The sequence below is a fragment of the Stegostoma tigrinum genome, chromosome 15 (assembly GCF_030684315.1).
Source record: "Stegostoma tigrinum isolate sSteTig4 chromosome 15, sSteTig4.hap1, whole genome shotgun sequence".
In the NCBI taxonomy this organism is placed as follows: domain Eukaryota; kingdom Metazoa; phylum Chordata; class Chondrichthyes; order Orectolobiformes; family Stegostomatidae; genus Stegostoma; species Stegostoma tigrinum.
Window position 1 is genome coordinate 42984405 of NC_081368.1, and position 13556 is coordinate 42997960.

The 13556-nt window shown below is 39.3% G+C and overlaps 1 protein-coding gene across 3 annotated transcripts in view; it reads left to right on the top strand.

Annotated features, from left to right (window-relative positions):
* Positions 1-13556, top strand: part of arhgap36 (Rho GTPase activating protein 36) — a 187212-nt gene that overhangs the window by 84096 nt on the left and 89560 nt on the right. For all 3 annotated transcript variants that reach the window (XM_048544034.2, XM_048544035.2, XM_048544036.2), the window contains one exon: positions 8755-8911. In XM_048544034.2, coding sequence (XP_048399991.2) covers positions 8755-8911 — 157 coding nt within the window. The remainder of the gene's footprint in view (positions 1-8754; positions 8912-13556) is intronic.

A 13556-nucleotide genomic window follows, 5' to 3' on the forward strand; every position in this document is an offset into this window, starting at 1 on the left:
GTTGCAGGCTACAGAGGGACATAGATAAGCTGCAGAGCTGGGCTGAGAGTTGGCAAATGGAGTTTAATGCAGAAAAGTGTGAGGTGATCCACTTTGGAAGGAGTAACAGGAATACAGAGTACTGGTCTAATGGTAAGATTCTTGATAGTGTAGATGAGCAGAGAGATCTCGGTGTCCATGTGCATAGATCCCTGAAAGTTGCCACCCATGTTGATAGGGTTGTTAAGAAGGCATACAGTGTGTTAGGTTTTATTGGTAGAGGGATTGAGTTTCGGAGCCATGAGATCACGTTGCAGCTGTACAAAACTCTGGGGCGACCGCACTTGGAGTATTGCGTACAGTTCTGGTCGTCGCATTATAGGAAGGATGTGGAAGCATTGGAAAGGGTGCAGAGGAGATTTAACAGGATCTTGCCTGGAATGGAGGAAAGGTCTTATGAGGAAAGGCTGAGGGACTTGAGGCTGTTTTTGTTAGAGAGAAGAAGGTTAAGAGGCAACTTAATAGAGACATACAAGATGATCAGAGGATTAGATCAGGTGGACAGTGAGAGCCTTTTTTTTCAGATGTTGATGGCTAGCACGAGGGTCATAGCTTTAAATTGAGTGCTGATAGATATAGGACAGAATTTAGAGGTAGGTTCTTTACTCAGAGTACGAAGGGCATTAAATTCCCCTTCTGCAACAGTAGTAGACTCGCCAACTTTAAGGGCATTTAAATGGTCATTGGATAAACAGAAGGATAATGATGGAATAGTGTATGTTAGATGGGCTTCAGATTGGTTTCACAGGTCAGCGCAACATCGAGGGCCAAAAGGTCTGTACTGCGCTGTAATATGCTATGTTCTATGCTCTGATGATGGAGTTGCAGAGTGAACAGTCCCTGTGGAAAGCAGGCAGGGTAGTGAGGGTAATATCTTTTTGGTGGTGGGGTCTGATTGTAGGCGGCAGAGGATGACGCATTGGATTCAGAGGTTGGCGGGTGGAACATAAGGACTAAGGGAATCTATCCTTATTATTGCTGGGGGAAGGGGTTTGAGGGAATAAGTGCAGGAAATGGGGGAGATGCAGTTGAGGGCATCCTTAATTACAGAAGATGGGAAATTCTGGCCTCTGAAGTCAGAGAGTATCTGGGATGTCCTGAAGTAAAATGCTTTGGCAGTTTGCTCATCCACCCTCACCCGGTAATGACGGTCTTGGCTGAATACAGTTCTTTGTTTTCAGAAGACTAGTTCAGACTCGTGTTGCATCTTACGCTTCTCTGTATTTGAGAATGATTACTCAGTTTTTCCAGTTGTTCTTTGTTTTCTTACAGTGTTATGCTATTTGGAATTTGTCATTGATATGAACTCAGTTCCAGGAATATGCTGACAATTTATGTAGATTTCCACTTGGGGCCAGTTGATTGTTATTATCAAGCTTCTGTTCAAAGTTCATATCACATAATTTATTAGCCGCATGTCTTGTAGCTTTCACTTTCCTGTTTGCTCAAGTAATGCATGGTGTGCTCCTGCTGAATAGTCATTGCACACTGGTTTGCAGTGTGATGAAGTTTGTTAAGTGTGAAATGGGTGTACATATTCCAATCCAACTGTGCCAAAGATCCCGTTGATTGATGATCTGCATTGTGGAGTTAGGTGGTCTTTTCCTTGCCTTAGATGGGATTTACATTGATGCTCCCTTTGCTTGGTGGTCCTCATCATTTCCGATACCATGGCTGGTGACCAAGGGCAGATGGCTACTCAGTGGTAGACCTGCCATTGCAGGACCTGTGTTGTCCATACATAAAATATCTGGGATGGCCAATTTTAAAAATAAAACATTATTTATTAGTAAACAAGATGATATAAATACAGTGTTAACTCTGCAGTTATGTACGCACATTTGATCACTGCTGCTTCTATACTGAGTTTGATTCATGGTTCCATTACATCAAAATCCTCCTCAGTGGTAGGGACTGACAGCAAGTTAAGATGTGCCCATATGTACGCCATCATAAATAGAAAGATGTATTGAGATATAAAATGTACAATGCAAACCCTGTGCTAAATGTTGGTCTGCTTTCAACTTAAGTGAATGACTACCCTGTTTGTTTTGTATGGTGTGCCATTCAAGTGCTATTTTAATCATGATTAGAACTATACGATTAGATGACAGAATTTACAATAACAAATTGTATTTAAATGGCATCTTTTTAAAAAAATGCCCAAAGTTTTTTACAAGAGCTTTATGAAACAAAAAGTTGACACTCAGCATCACATGGATACATTAGTCAAGATGGCCACACTCTTTGTCAGAAAAGTGGACTTTACAGAATATCTAAGTGAGGAAAGGGACTAGAGAGACAGAATCTAAGGAGATGATTCCAGAGTTTAGATCTCGTGAACTGTAGGCAAAGTCGTTAATGATGGAGCCGTTAATATCAGGAATGCTCACAGGGACACAATTGGGATTATACAGAGAGCCTAAGACTCTGAAGATATAAAGGAAATTATAGCTGGAGAGGAGAAAAGCATGGATGCATCTGACAACAAGGATAAAGACTTTAAATTTGAGGTATAATCGTGGGCAGATCAGTGCACAAAGACAATATATGAGTAGAACCGAGACTGGAAATGTCAGCCTTCCTGTTCCTCTGATGCTGCTTGGCCTGCTGTGTTCATCCAGCTCTACATCTTGTTATCTCTAGAGAGTTGGGGTGTTAGTTTATCAAGACTGAGGGGTCGAGAATAGATTTTTTGAGCACAGGGATGAATGCAGATTTTAAGGAGAGGAGAATAATATCTGATGAGACAATAGTTAAGAATGTAACCTAACACTGGAGCAAGAAAGGGAAGTTAGGCAGTTGGAAATGTAATAGTAATAGACTCAAGAGTGGAAAAGTTGGGTCTCAAGTTGATCAGAGGATCTCATTGAGGGCATAACAGAGACAGGAGAGGGACTTGAGAAAAATGCAAATTCAGCTGGGCAGGAAAGAACAATGACACCCAGTGATCAGAGAAGGAAAGAGAGCAGCAGAGCTAACTGAACAAAGGTCTTTATCTTTGTAATAAAACAGTTCATGAGCTCCTTGCACTAGTTGTTGAAGGTGAGAACGGAGGAAGTAGGAAAGGGTGGAAGGTTTGCGGTGAGAAGAGTGTTCTGGCACTATTATTGCATTCCTGAATAATCTTTGCGTATCAGGCAGCTTTAGCACTTGAGATCAGCACTCAGCGCTACTTTGTGATCTTGCCAGATCTGGAAAAGGATGATTAATTGTCTGGAAAAGATGTGCATGCAAGCAACCCTCTTTTATTTCCTTGCTTATTTTTTTCTCTCTTATAAAGTTGTGAGTAAAGTTGGTGAGGTACAAGAATTATACAGCAGTCATAATGGGCAACTTTAATAGACTCAGTATAGGCTAGCAGAATAGAAAGGTACAAGACAGAGATGGGTGAGAGATTGTGTTCCACAGAATTTTCTGTAGCAGTATGTTCCCAAGCCAACAAGGGAGTACGCATTGGGAAGATCTGCTTCTTGGGAATGATCCGGGCCAAATAAATCATCTATCAGTAGGAAAATATATTGCAGACAGTAATGGTTATATTCGAAGGATTAATTTGCCTGTGGAAAAAGGAAAAGAATCATCTGGAATAAGAATATTTAACTGGAGGAAAGCCAACTTTAAAGGAGTAGGAAAGAGAAGACTGATATCATGGTAATGTTGCTGATAATCCAGAGGATGACAAACTTTATCCAGGACCATGAGTTCCTACCAGGCCAACTGATGGAGTTAAATTTCAATTAAAAAGAAATCTGGAATTGAAAGCTAGTATTGGTGAGAATGAAACCATTCTGATTAATTTAAAAACCCATTTGGTTCATTAATATTCTTCAGAGAAAGAAAACGTCACCATTATCCAGCCTGGCCTACATGTGAAAACAGACAGGTAGCTGACGCTGAAATATCTCTAAAATGTCAGTTCATGAGAAGTTAGAGATGGACAACAAATGCCACACTCCCATCCTATGAAAGAAAATTTAAAAAATAAACTAGAGCTGGGCCAAATAAATTAGATTGAAACTAATTGGTAAAAATGACAAGAGGTAAAAGCTCTTATTTCAAAGTGAACAGTTAAGGCCTGGACTACACTGCAGGCAAGTATGGTGGAAGTATGCTTATTTGAAGCAGAAGGAATTAGATTGTTTTCTTGAGAGAATGTGCACAGCTGAGTGGTAAAGGTGGGGAAATGGTGTTAGGTGAATTGCTGATTTGAAGAGTTAGTGCAGACATGGCAGCTCCAATGACTCTATTCTGTGCTGTAACTATTCCGTGACTGTGTGAAAATCGGAGGGGTGTATCAGGAGATACATCTACGGTGAAAGTGTTTCATGGTTTTAATTGGCATTAACAATATTGGAGACTATCCGATTTAGCAAATCAGCATCAACATAAAATATCACAATAAATCATAGGCCAAAGGCTAGATAGTTAGGAATTTGGAAGTGCTGTGGCAAGAGTCTGGAGGAATACCTTATTTTTCCATGAATGGAAATAAGTGGGAGTGAATAGGTGGAAGAAATATGGGTAGAGTGTGATCTCTAGAAATGATTAGACATTGTGTTATCAGTGATTCTATCATGGAGAATAACAAGGTCAATAAGACAATACAGAAGATAACTCGATTGCGGCACAGCTATACACCATTTAGTCCTTTTGGATGTTGATGCTCCACTGCTTTTACCTTCCTTTATCTCACTGTAACAAATGGGTGCAGGTTTGCCTTTAATATAGGAAAATAGGATTTTCAAGGAGGAGTAGGCCATTTGGCTTTTTGACCCTGCTCTGTTATTCAGTACAATCAGAGTTTACCTGCTTGCAGTCTTGATCTCAGCTTCCCATCTGCTCCCCATAACAAGTGATTTCCCCATTTGTCTGAAATCCATCGATCCCATCATTGAATGAATTTAATAACCAAACATTCACTGATTTCGTATGAATAGAAATCCACAGACTAATCACCCTTTGAGAACAAATAAAATCTCTTCCTTCTTTAAAAGGAGGACCCCTATTCTCAGATTGCATCCCCTAATTCTAGCCTTTCCACAAGAGGATACATCGTCCCGCTATTCACCCTGTCAATTCTACTCAGGATCTTGCATGTTTCAATTGGATCACCTTTCATTCTTCTAAACTCTAGTTGGTATAATTCCAACCTGTTCAATGTTTCTTCATTAGACAGGCCCTTCATCCAGAAATGAATTGATTGAATCTTCTCTGAACTGATTTTAACCCAATTATATTCTTTTTGAAATCAAGAGACTAAAACTCTGTACAGTACTCTAGATGTAGTGTCTATAAGTCCTTTACAGATGCAGTAAGACTTGGCTAACCTTTATGTTCCATTCCCTTTGCAATCAAGCCAACAATCCATTTGTCTTCCTTATCATCGGTACTGTATATTAACTTTTTGTGATTTACGTACCAGGATACCTGAAATCCTTCTGTACCACTGAGTGATTATTGTTATTTCCTTGTTTCTTTTCTCAACAATCCACTTTCCTACCTAATACAAGGCTACTTCTACCAGATACCAACTCTGCACCTTGTTTGAAGGTTTACTCTGGGTATCCATGACTGAAAATTTGGGTGCCATGTACCCAAATCATTACTCCTTTATGAGCAGCCAATTGTAACATGTACACAGTCCAATCATCTTCCAAAATGTAGTTCAACATTCACCCAATGACTTAGTTGTTTGATTTCCCCAAGATACAAATATTCATGTGGTCAATCTGCCTTCTGATATTCTCCTCTTTGACAGATGACCAATACCAACACCTTCCTTCACCTTTGACTGCAACCAAGTGGCAAGAGTTCTGAGTTTCATGTGTTGAAATAAATTTCTGCTTCTTATTGGTGCAATCTCTGATAGTAACAATCAGTGATTGGTCCATTTTCACCACTGCCAACCTCTCCTGAAACAGCAGGTCTGACAAGAAGTCTGGTCAATCTGCTCTTAAACCTGTAGATTTTAATAATTTTAGCTCATTCCATCAAATGTGCAGTTTTGTTATTTTTTTCTCTTCATCCTGTTTGTTGTGATCGGCAAGATTTTCTGCCCAGTTTAGTGTTTGTTTCAGCAAACTACCATTACACAGGATTACTTATAAACTGCAAAATTTCTATGAATGTTATCATATAATAATCTTGGAAAATCTGAGTGAGATTACAGATATGGAATAGTCGTAAGAAGATTTTCCAGGTGTTTTTCAATTGTGTGGACTGACTCGAGCAATGTCTAAACAAAGTCCATCATGGGAGGTCAAAGTAAATCCACAAGCAGTTTTTAGGTAACTGACATTCTATTTAAGAATGAGGAATGTTCAAAAGAAATGTTTGGCATGCCTTCATGGATTGAGGCTCATAAAGTTGATCTGGAGTAAAATTAGACAGCGCAGAGAATTCATCCTGAAGGTGAGGCTGAAGGATTTTAGGAGTGTTATTTTATCAAAAAATGAGAAAGTGGAGACACCTTCAGAGACCTGCAGAGGAAGAATGGATAGTTGTTCTTTGGATAGTGTTACCAAATGAAAGATTCATTGGCAATTGAAATTTCTGTGGCAGAAAACTTAGGGATATGGAAAACACAAGTATTGGCAAACAAGTATTTTATGTGGCCAGGAATTCATGAGTAAAATTCTGTAAAATGTGTCGTACATGTCAGGTAATAGGAAAATCTCAACATGCAATTAAATCACAACCTTTGATACGTTACTTTTTGAAGAACCAGTCAAGCGTTAGTAGATTGTATATGATAATTACACAAATAAAAGCAGGCCAACCAATATATCCTTACAATTATAGATTTGACAATCCAATTTGCAGAAGTTATTCCTTTCATGATCATTACAGCTAAGATGTTATGAAATAGCTAAGTCTTTTACTTGAAATACAATCTGATCAAGGTTCTAACTTAGTTTAAAGTTTTCCAATGCATCACAAGTTTGGGTGTAAAATAAGTGAAGTTAAATACACATTATCCACAAACACAAGGAGTATTAGAGAGATACCAACATACATTCAAAACCATGATTAGATGTCACAAATGCTCTTAGGTTTGGGACAAAGGATTAGATTTTTTATTTGGGGCTACTGGAGATTCTCCAAATTAATCTACAGGCTTTATTTTATTTAAATTGATCCTGTTCTCATATTTGGAGGAAGCACAGCAAGACGATTTAATAACGCAAGTATAGGGATAGCTGTAGAGAATCACTAGGAAGTACTACATTAACTACACAAGAAATAGACGTAGGTGATTCATGCTGATAAAACAGTATTTCTTTTCTGGGCTCAACAAATCACAATGTCAGGTGGAAACAAAAATTAAGTGCATTCTATTAAGTCACTCGACTGAACTTAACCAAATCAACCGGATAGGTTGATTTTTGGATCAATTGGAATCTATTATAGATTACAAAAATGTCAATGCAGATATATACCCAATTTCTTGATGAGAAGACTCTGTGATTAGGATTGGCAGTGCTTTATTTATTGCCAAGACTAACCTGTTGAAAGGATACTGGCAAATGTCATGAAAACCAATGATTGAAGAGTTATCTATTTTTGCCACAACAAATGGGTTACAACAAACGTTAGGTCATGCCATTTGGATTAAAAGAGTGATCCAGTTACATTCCAAAGATGACTTAACCCAATTGGTAGCTGAAGTATTGAACTCTGTAGTTTACTCAGATGAAGTAGGGGGAACATGAAAGACATTTTGAGCACATGCTTAAGAAATGTCAGTTAAATAGCATAGTAATAAATTTAGGCAAAAGTGAATATACAAAAGCAAGGGTGACATACCTGGGACATTATTGAGGTACAAGGGCAAGTGTTGCCAAGAACAGGACATATGAATGCTCTAACAGAACTGTTCCGAAAATCAAACAGGAAGTTATAAGATTGTTGGCAATATATAAGTTTTACTGGAGGTTTGTGTGTAACTTCATGACAATAGTTGTACTTTTAACAAATTTATGATAAAAATAGACAATAGTGGTGTACAGGCAGAAGAATTCCAAGCAGCCCTTGAGAAGCTGAACCCAACCTTAATAAATGAACCAGTGTTGGCAACACCTGATTTTATGAAAACTCTTAAAATTGCAATCGATGCTGGTGACTTGAGAGTGGGTGCTGTCTTATTGCATGACAATGAGTCAGGAATAGAGAAACCAGTGAGACATTATTCTAAGAAACTAAACCAATATCTAAGGAAGTACTCTACTATAGAAAAGAATGCTGTTGTTTCAACCATTTAATATAAATATTGTTCATAATGCCAGAAGGAAAAAAATGTGATCACAGATGCTTTCTCTCAAGTGTAAATTATGGAGTAAGTTAAAGGTTTAAAGACATGCTAAATGGTTGTACAGGATAGTATAAAGGGTGAGGAAGGATGAATGGATTTTTGTTGTTTGCATCACATAATTTGTGATAAATTTTGAAATGGTATATTATCTCTTTCATAAAGGTGGATGCTTGTACAGACCACATCTTTTTATTTTACTTTATTTTGCATTGTGGACCACAATGGGGACTATTTTGCTCTAAGGCAAGGACTGTGGCACTATTTCTACAGGCTTTGGATTACTCACCTTGCTTGTTACATCGAAGAACTCTAATGAATTAGTTTGTTTAAAGATGAATTAATTACTGTAACATAACTGCTACATTGTTTTATGTTAACTTCAACAACTTGTTTCTTTGTAGGGTGATTTCACTTGGAACACCATGTTTGGACAAAGTGTCATACTGCAGCCTGTCCCTATTCAAAGTCTCTCTGAACTGGAGCGTGCAAGACTTCAAGAAGTGGCCTTCTTCCACCTTCAAAGGAAAAATCTGGGCTGTCAGATTACCATTCCCAAAGGTATAACTTCATATAATGCTCAGTTTTCTGCTTAGGCCCCTTGAATATGTGACGGCTAAAAGGCAGTTAGTAGTGCTCATGCCTTTTAGTCAGTAAATTGTGGATTGAAGTCCTACTGTGGGCTTCAACACAACACCCTAAACTAATGCTTTAGTGTAGTACTGAACAATTTTAGCACTGTACAGGGTGTGGTCCTTTGGATGAAACATTCAAATGAGTTGCGTTCTACTTGCTTGGATAGACAAAGAAGATCTCGTGTTAGCATTTTGAAGAAGTGGAATGGAGTTATCCTTCATGCTGTGGCCGATATTTTATCCTTCAGTTATAGTCTCATTGAGCACAGAAACAGGCCTTTCGGACTAACCAAGCGGAATATAATCTCAAATGAAACCACTCCCTCCTGCCTGTTCATGGTTTATGTCCAAGTCATTTATATTCATGTACCAATCTAAATGTCTTGTAAACGTTATAATTGTACATGCATCCATGACTTCCTCAGGAAGTTCATTCCTCATGCAAAACATTCTCTGTGTAAAAAATTTCCCTCTCATGTCTTTTTAAAATCTCTTCTCCTATTTAAAAATGTGCTCCCAAGTCTTGAAGTCCCCCATCCTAGGGAAAGGACAACTACTACTTTCTATATCTTTCTATATCTCTCATTATTTATGAACATCTACCATGCCACCTTGCAACCTCCTCTGCTCCAGTGAAAAAGGTGCCAGCCCATCCAGCCTTTCTTTATAACTCTAACCTTCCATTAGCAGCAACATCCTGGTAAATCTCTTCTGAACCCTTTCCAGCTCGGTACTATTCATCTGATAACAGGGTGACCAGAACTGGACACAGTATTCCAGAAGGGGCCTCACCAATGACCTGTACAAAAGAAAGAACAAAGAACAATGCAGCACAGGAACAGGGCCTTCGGCCCTCCAAGCCAGCGCTGACACATTTTGCCCTTCCGTACTAAGACCGTCATCACTTACGGGAGCTATATCCCTCTATTCCCTTCCTAATCATTGTATTTGTCCAGATGCTCCTTGAATGCTGCTATTATGTCTGCTTCCATGACCAACTCCAGTAGTGCGTTCCAATCACTTAGCACCCTTTGTGTGAAAAACTTGCCTCTCACATCTCCTTTAAACTTCTCCCACTGCATCTTGAACCTGTGTCCCCCAGTAACTGACTGTCCACCCTCATGGCCTCGTACTTTCCGCTCTACCCATGCCATTCATAATCTTATAAACTTCTGTTAGTTCAGCCCTCAACCTCCTGTGTTCCAGTGAAAACAAACACAGTCTATGCAAGATAACAAGGTGTCGAGCTGGATGAACACAGCAGGCCAAGCAGCATCAGAGGAATCTTTCTTTGTAACTAAATTCCCCCATAAGAGACGACATCCTGGTAAACCTTTTCTGTACTGTCTCCAAAGCATCCACATCCTTCTGGTAGTGTGGTGACCAGAACTGTTAGCAATATTCCAAGAGTGGTCTGACTAAAGTTCTATAAAGCTGCAACATGACTTGTCTATCCTTCTATTCATTGCCCTGCCTATGAAGACAAGCATGCCATAGGTCTTTTTTTGCTACCTCAGCTAGATGCACTGCCACCTTCAGTGATCTGTGGACCTACACACCCAGATCCCACCGCAAATCAATACTCCTTATGGTTCTGTCATTCTCTGTATAATCCCCGCTTGTACTTAACCTGCCAAAATGGATCACCTCACATTTGTCCGGATTAAACTCCTTCTGCCAATTTTCAGCCCATGTTCCAACTGATCTATATCCTGCTGTATCCCATAATAATTGTCCTCACTGTATGCAACTCCACCGAACTTCGTATCGTCAGCAAACCTGCTAATTAGACCAGCTACATCTTCTGCAAATCATGTACGTAGATCATGAACAGCAGAGGTCCCACAAACTAATCCTTGTGGAACACGACTAGTCACAACCCTCCATTCCAAAAACCATCCTTCCACAGCCACCCTCTGTTTCCTATGACTAAGCCAGTTCTGTATCCATCTTGCCAACTCACCCCAATACTGTGTGACTTCACCTTTTGTAACTGTCTGCCATGACGGACCTTGTCAAAGGCTTTACTGAAGTCCATGTAGGCAACATCAACCACTTTTGCCTCATTATTCATTTTTGTCACCTTGAAAAACTCAATCAAGTTAGTGAGGCACGACTGCCACCACACAAAATCATGCTATCACTATTAAGTCCATTTGCTTCTAAATGCGCATAAATCTTGTCCCTGAGAATCTTTTACAATAATTTCCCTACCACAAACATGAGGCTCACAGGCTTGTAATTTCCTGTATTATCCCGGCTATCCTTCTTAAACAATGGGACAACATTAGCTATTCTTCAGGCCTCTGGGACCTTACCGGTGGCCAAAGAGGATGCAAAAATGTCCTTCAATGCGCCAGCAATTTGTTCCCTTGCCTCCCTCAATACTCTGGGATAGATCTCATCCGGACTGGGGGACCTATCTGCCTGAGTACATTTTAAAACTCACAACTCCTCTTCCTTTTTAATAGCTTCCTTTTAATTGGCTTAGAGATTTGAAACTTCCTTCTCTGAGATCATCCTCCACAAATTCATTTTCTTTGGTGGATACCCACGCAAAGTATTCATTTAGGACCTCACCTACCTCATTTGGCCCCACACATTCCTTCCCTCCTTAGTCATTGAGTGGGCCAACACCTTCCCTGGCTACTCTCTTGATTTTTACATATATATAAAAAAATTGGGATTCTCCTTAATCCTGTTTGCTCATGACTTTTCATGATCCCTTTTAGCCCTTGTAGTTCCTTGTTTAACTTCTTCCCTACTTTCCCGATATATTTCAAGGACTTCTTCATTTCCCAGCCTCCTAGATCTTACATATGTTTCTTTTTTATTTTTGACCAAGGTCATAACATCCCTCGTCATTCCAAGGTTCATGAACTTCCATGACCTATTCTTCATTCTCGCAGGAACATACCACTCCTGAACTCTTAATAACTGCGATTTGAAATGCTCCCACATGTCTGATGAGGATTTAACCTCAACAGGCACTTTCCAATCAACATTCTCCAGCTCCTGCCTAATATTGTTGTTTTCTCCTTCCCCCACTTTAGCATCTTCATCTGAGGACAGGTGTTATCCCTATCTATGAGTATCTTAAAACTCACAATGTTAATGTCACTGCTCATGAAATACTTCCCCACTGAAATTTTACTCACCTGGCTGGACTCATTTTCCAAAACCAGGCCCAGTAGAACCCCTTCCCTGGTTGGATTGTTTACATACTGTGTCAAGAAACCCTCCTTAATGGTCTTTGCAAGTTCTACCCCATCCAAGCCTCTAGCACGAAGTAAGTCCCAGTTAATATATGGGAAGTTAAAATTACCCTCATTATGACTTCCCAACTCTTATAGTCAAAGAACTGAACAATGATGGCAAAGATGATAAATGCCCTTTTAACCACCCTATCTTAATGTGATACAAACTTCAAAGAATTATGTATTTGCACCCCTAGGCCCCTCTTTCTACAACACCATCCAAGGCCCTACCATTTATTGTATAAGCCCTATCTTGGTGTTGTCACCAAAAACAAATACCTGGCCTGCTCTGTGCATTTGATGTTCAGTTGGTTGTTATGTTTTGTGTATTTCAACAGTAGTGACAATACTGCAGAGACAGGGAGTAAAGTACATCATTTGCTGTAAGTAATGAGACATCTGGTGACCACGAAACACACCACATAAGTTATAAGCCAAAGCATTAAATGTGCAGGTTGCTTGGCAGAAGGAGTTAACTTGGCATGCTAGACATATTTGGAGAGATTATGTGTATGAAATAGTAGAATCAAAGGGATCACTGTTAATAAAATGATCAGTAACAAACCATGAACAGTGGGGCCACTTCTAAGTGAGAGAATGGCAGTCAAATAAAAGGTGAAAAACAACACTAAACCTTTGTAGAAATAAATCCTGCGAAACTTTGCATGATGTCTAATTTAAAGCAGAGGACATCCAGAAAATTCATTTTGTTGAGGGTGAACTCTCAACTTTCAATGCAACTCGGGTGTTTATTAAGGTCAAACTAATTCATTAAAATTTGCTGCTTGTAATGAATATAATATATATATGGGTAAAGGATATATTAGATCTGCAGCTTTTTTTATTTAAATAAGAATGCACTTTTAATCCAGAAGCTTGATCTCTGCTGTGGTTAATACATAGTCTTGCAATCATACAACATGAAAACAGACTCTTCAGGCCAACTTATCCATGCTGACCCGGTTTCCCAAATCATAATAGTCCCATTTGTCTGTAACAACAAGGTGTAGAGCTGGATAAACTCAGCAGGCCAAACAGCATCAGAGGAGCAGGAAAGCTGACATTTTGGATCTGGACCCTTCTTCCATTTGTCTGTATTTGGCCCATATCTGTCTCAACCTTTCCTATTCAAGTACCTGTTCAAATTGCTTTTAAATGTTGTAACTATACCAGCATGTACCATTTCCCTGGAATTTCATTCTATATATGCATCTGTGTTTAAAAAGTTGCTCCTCAGGTCCTTGTTAAATCTGTCCCCTCTCGCCTTAAAGCCATAGCCTCTAGTTTTAAACTACCCTGTCCCTAGGGAAAAGG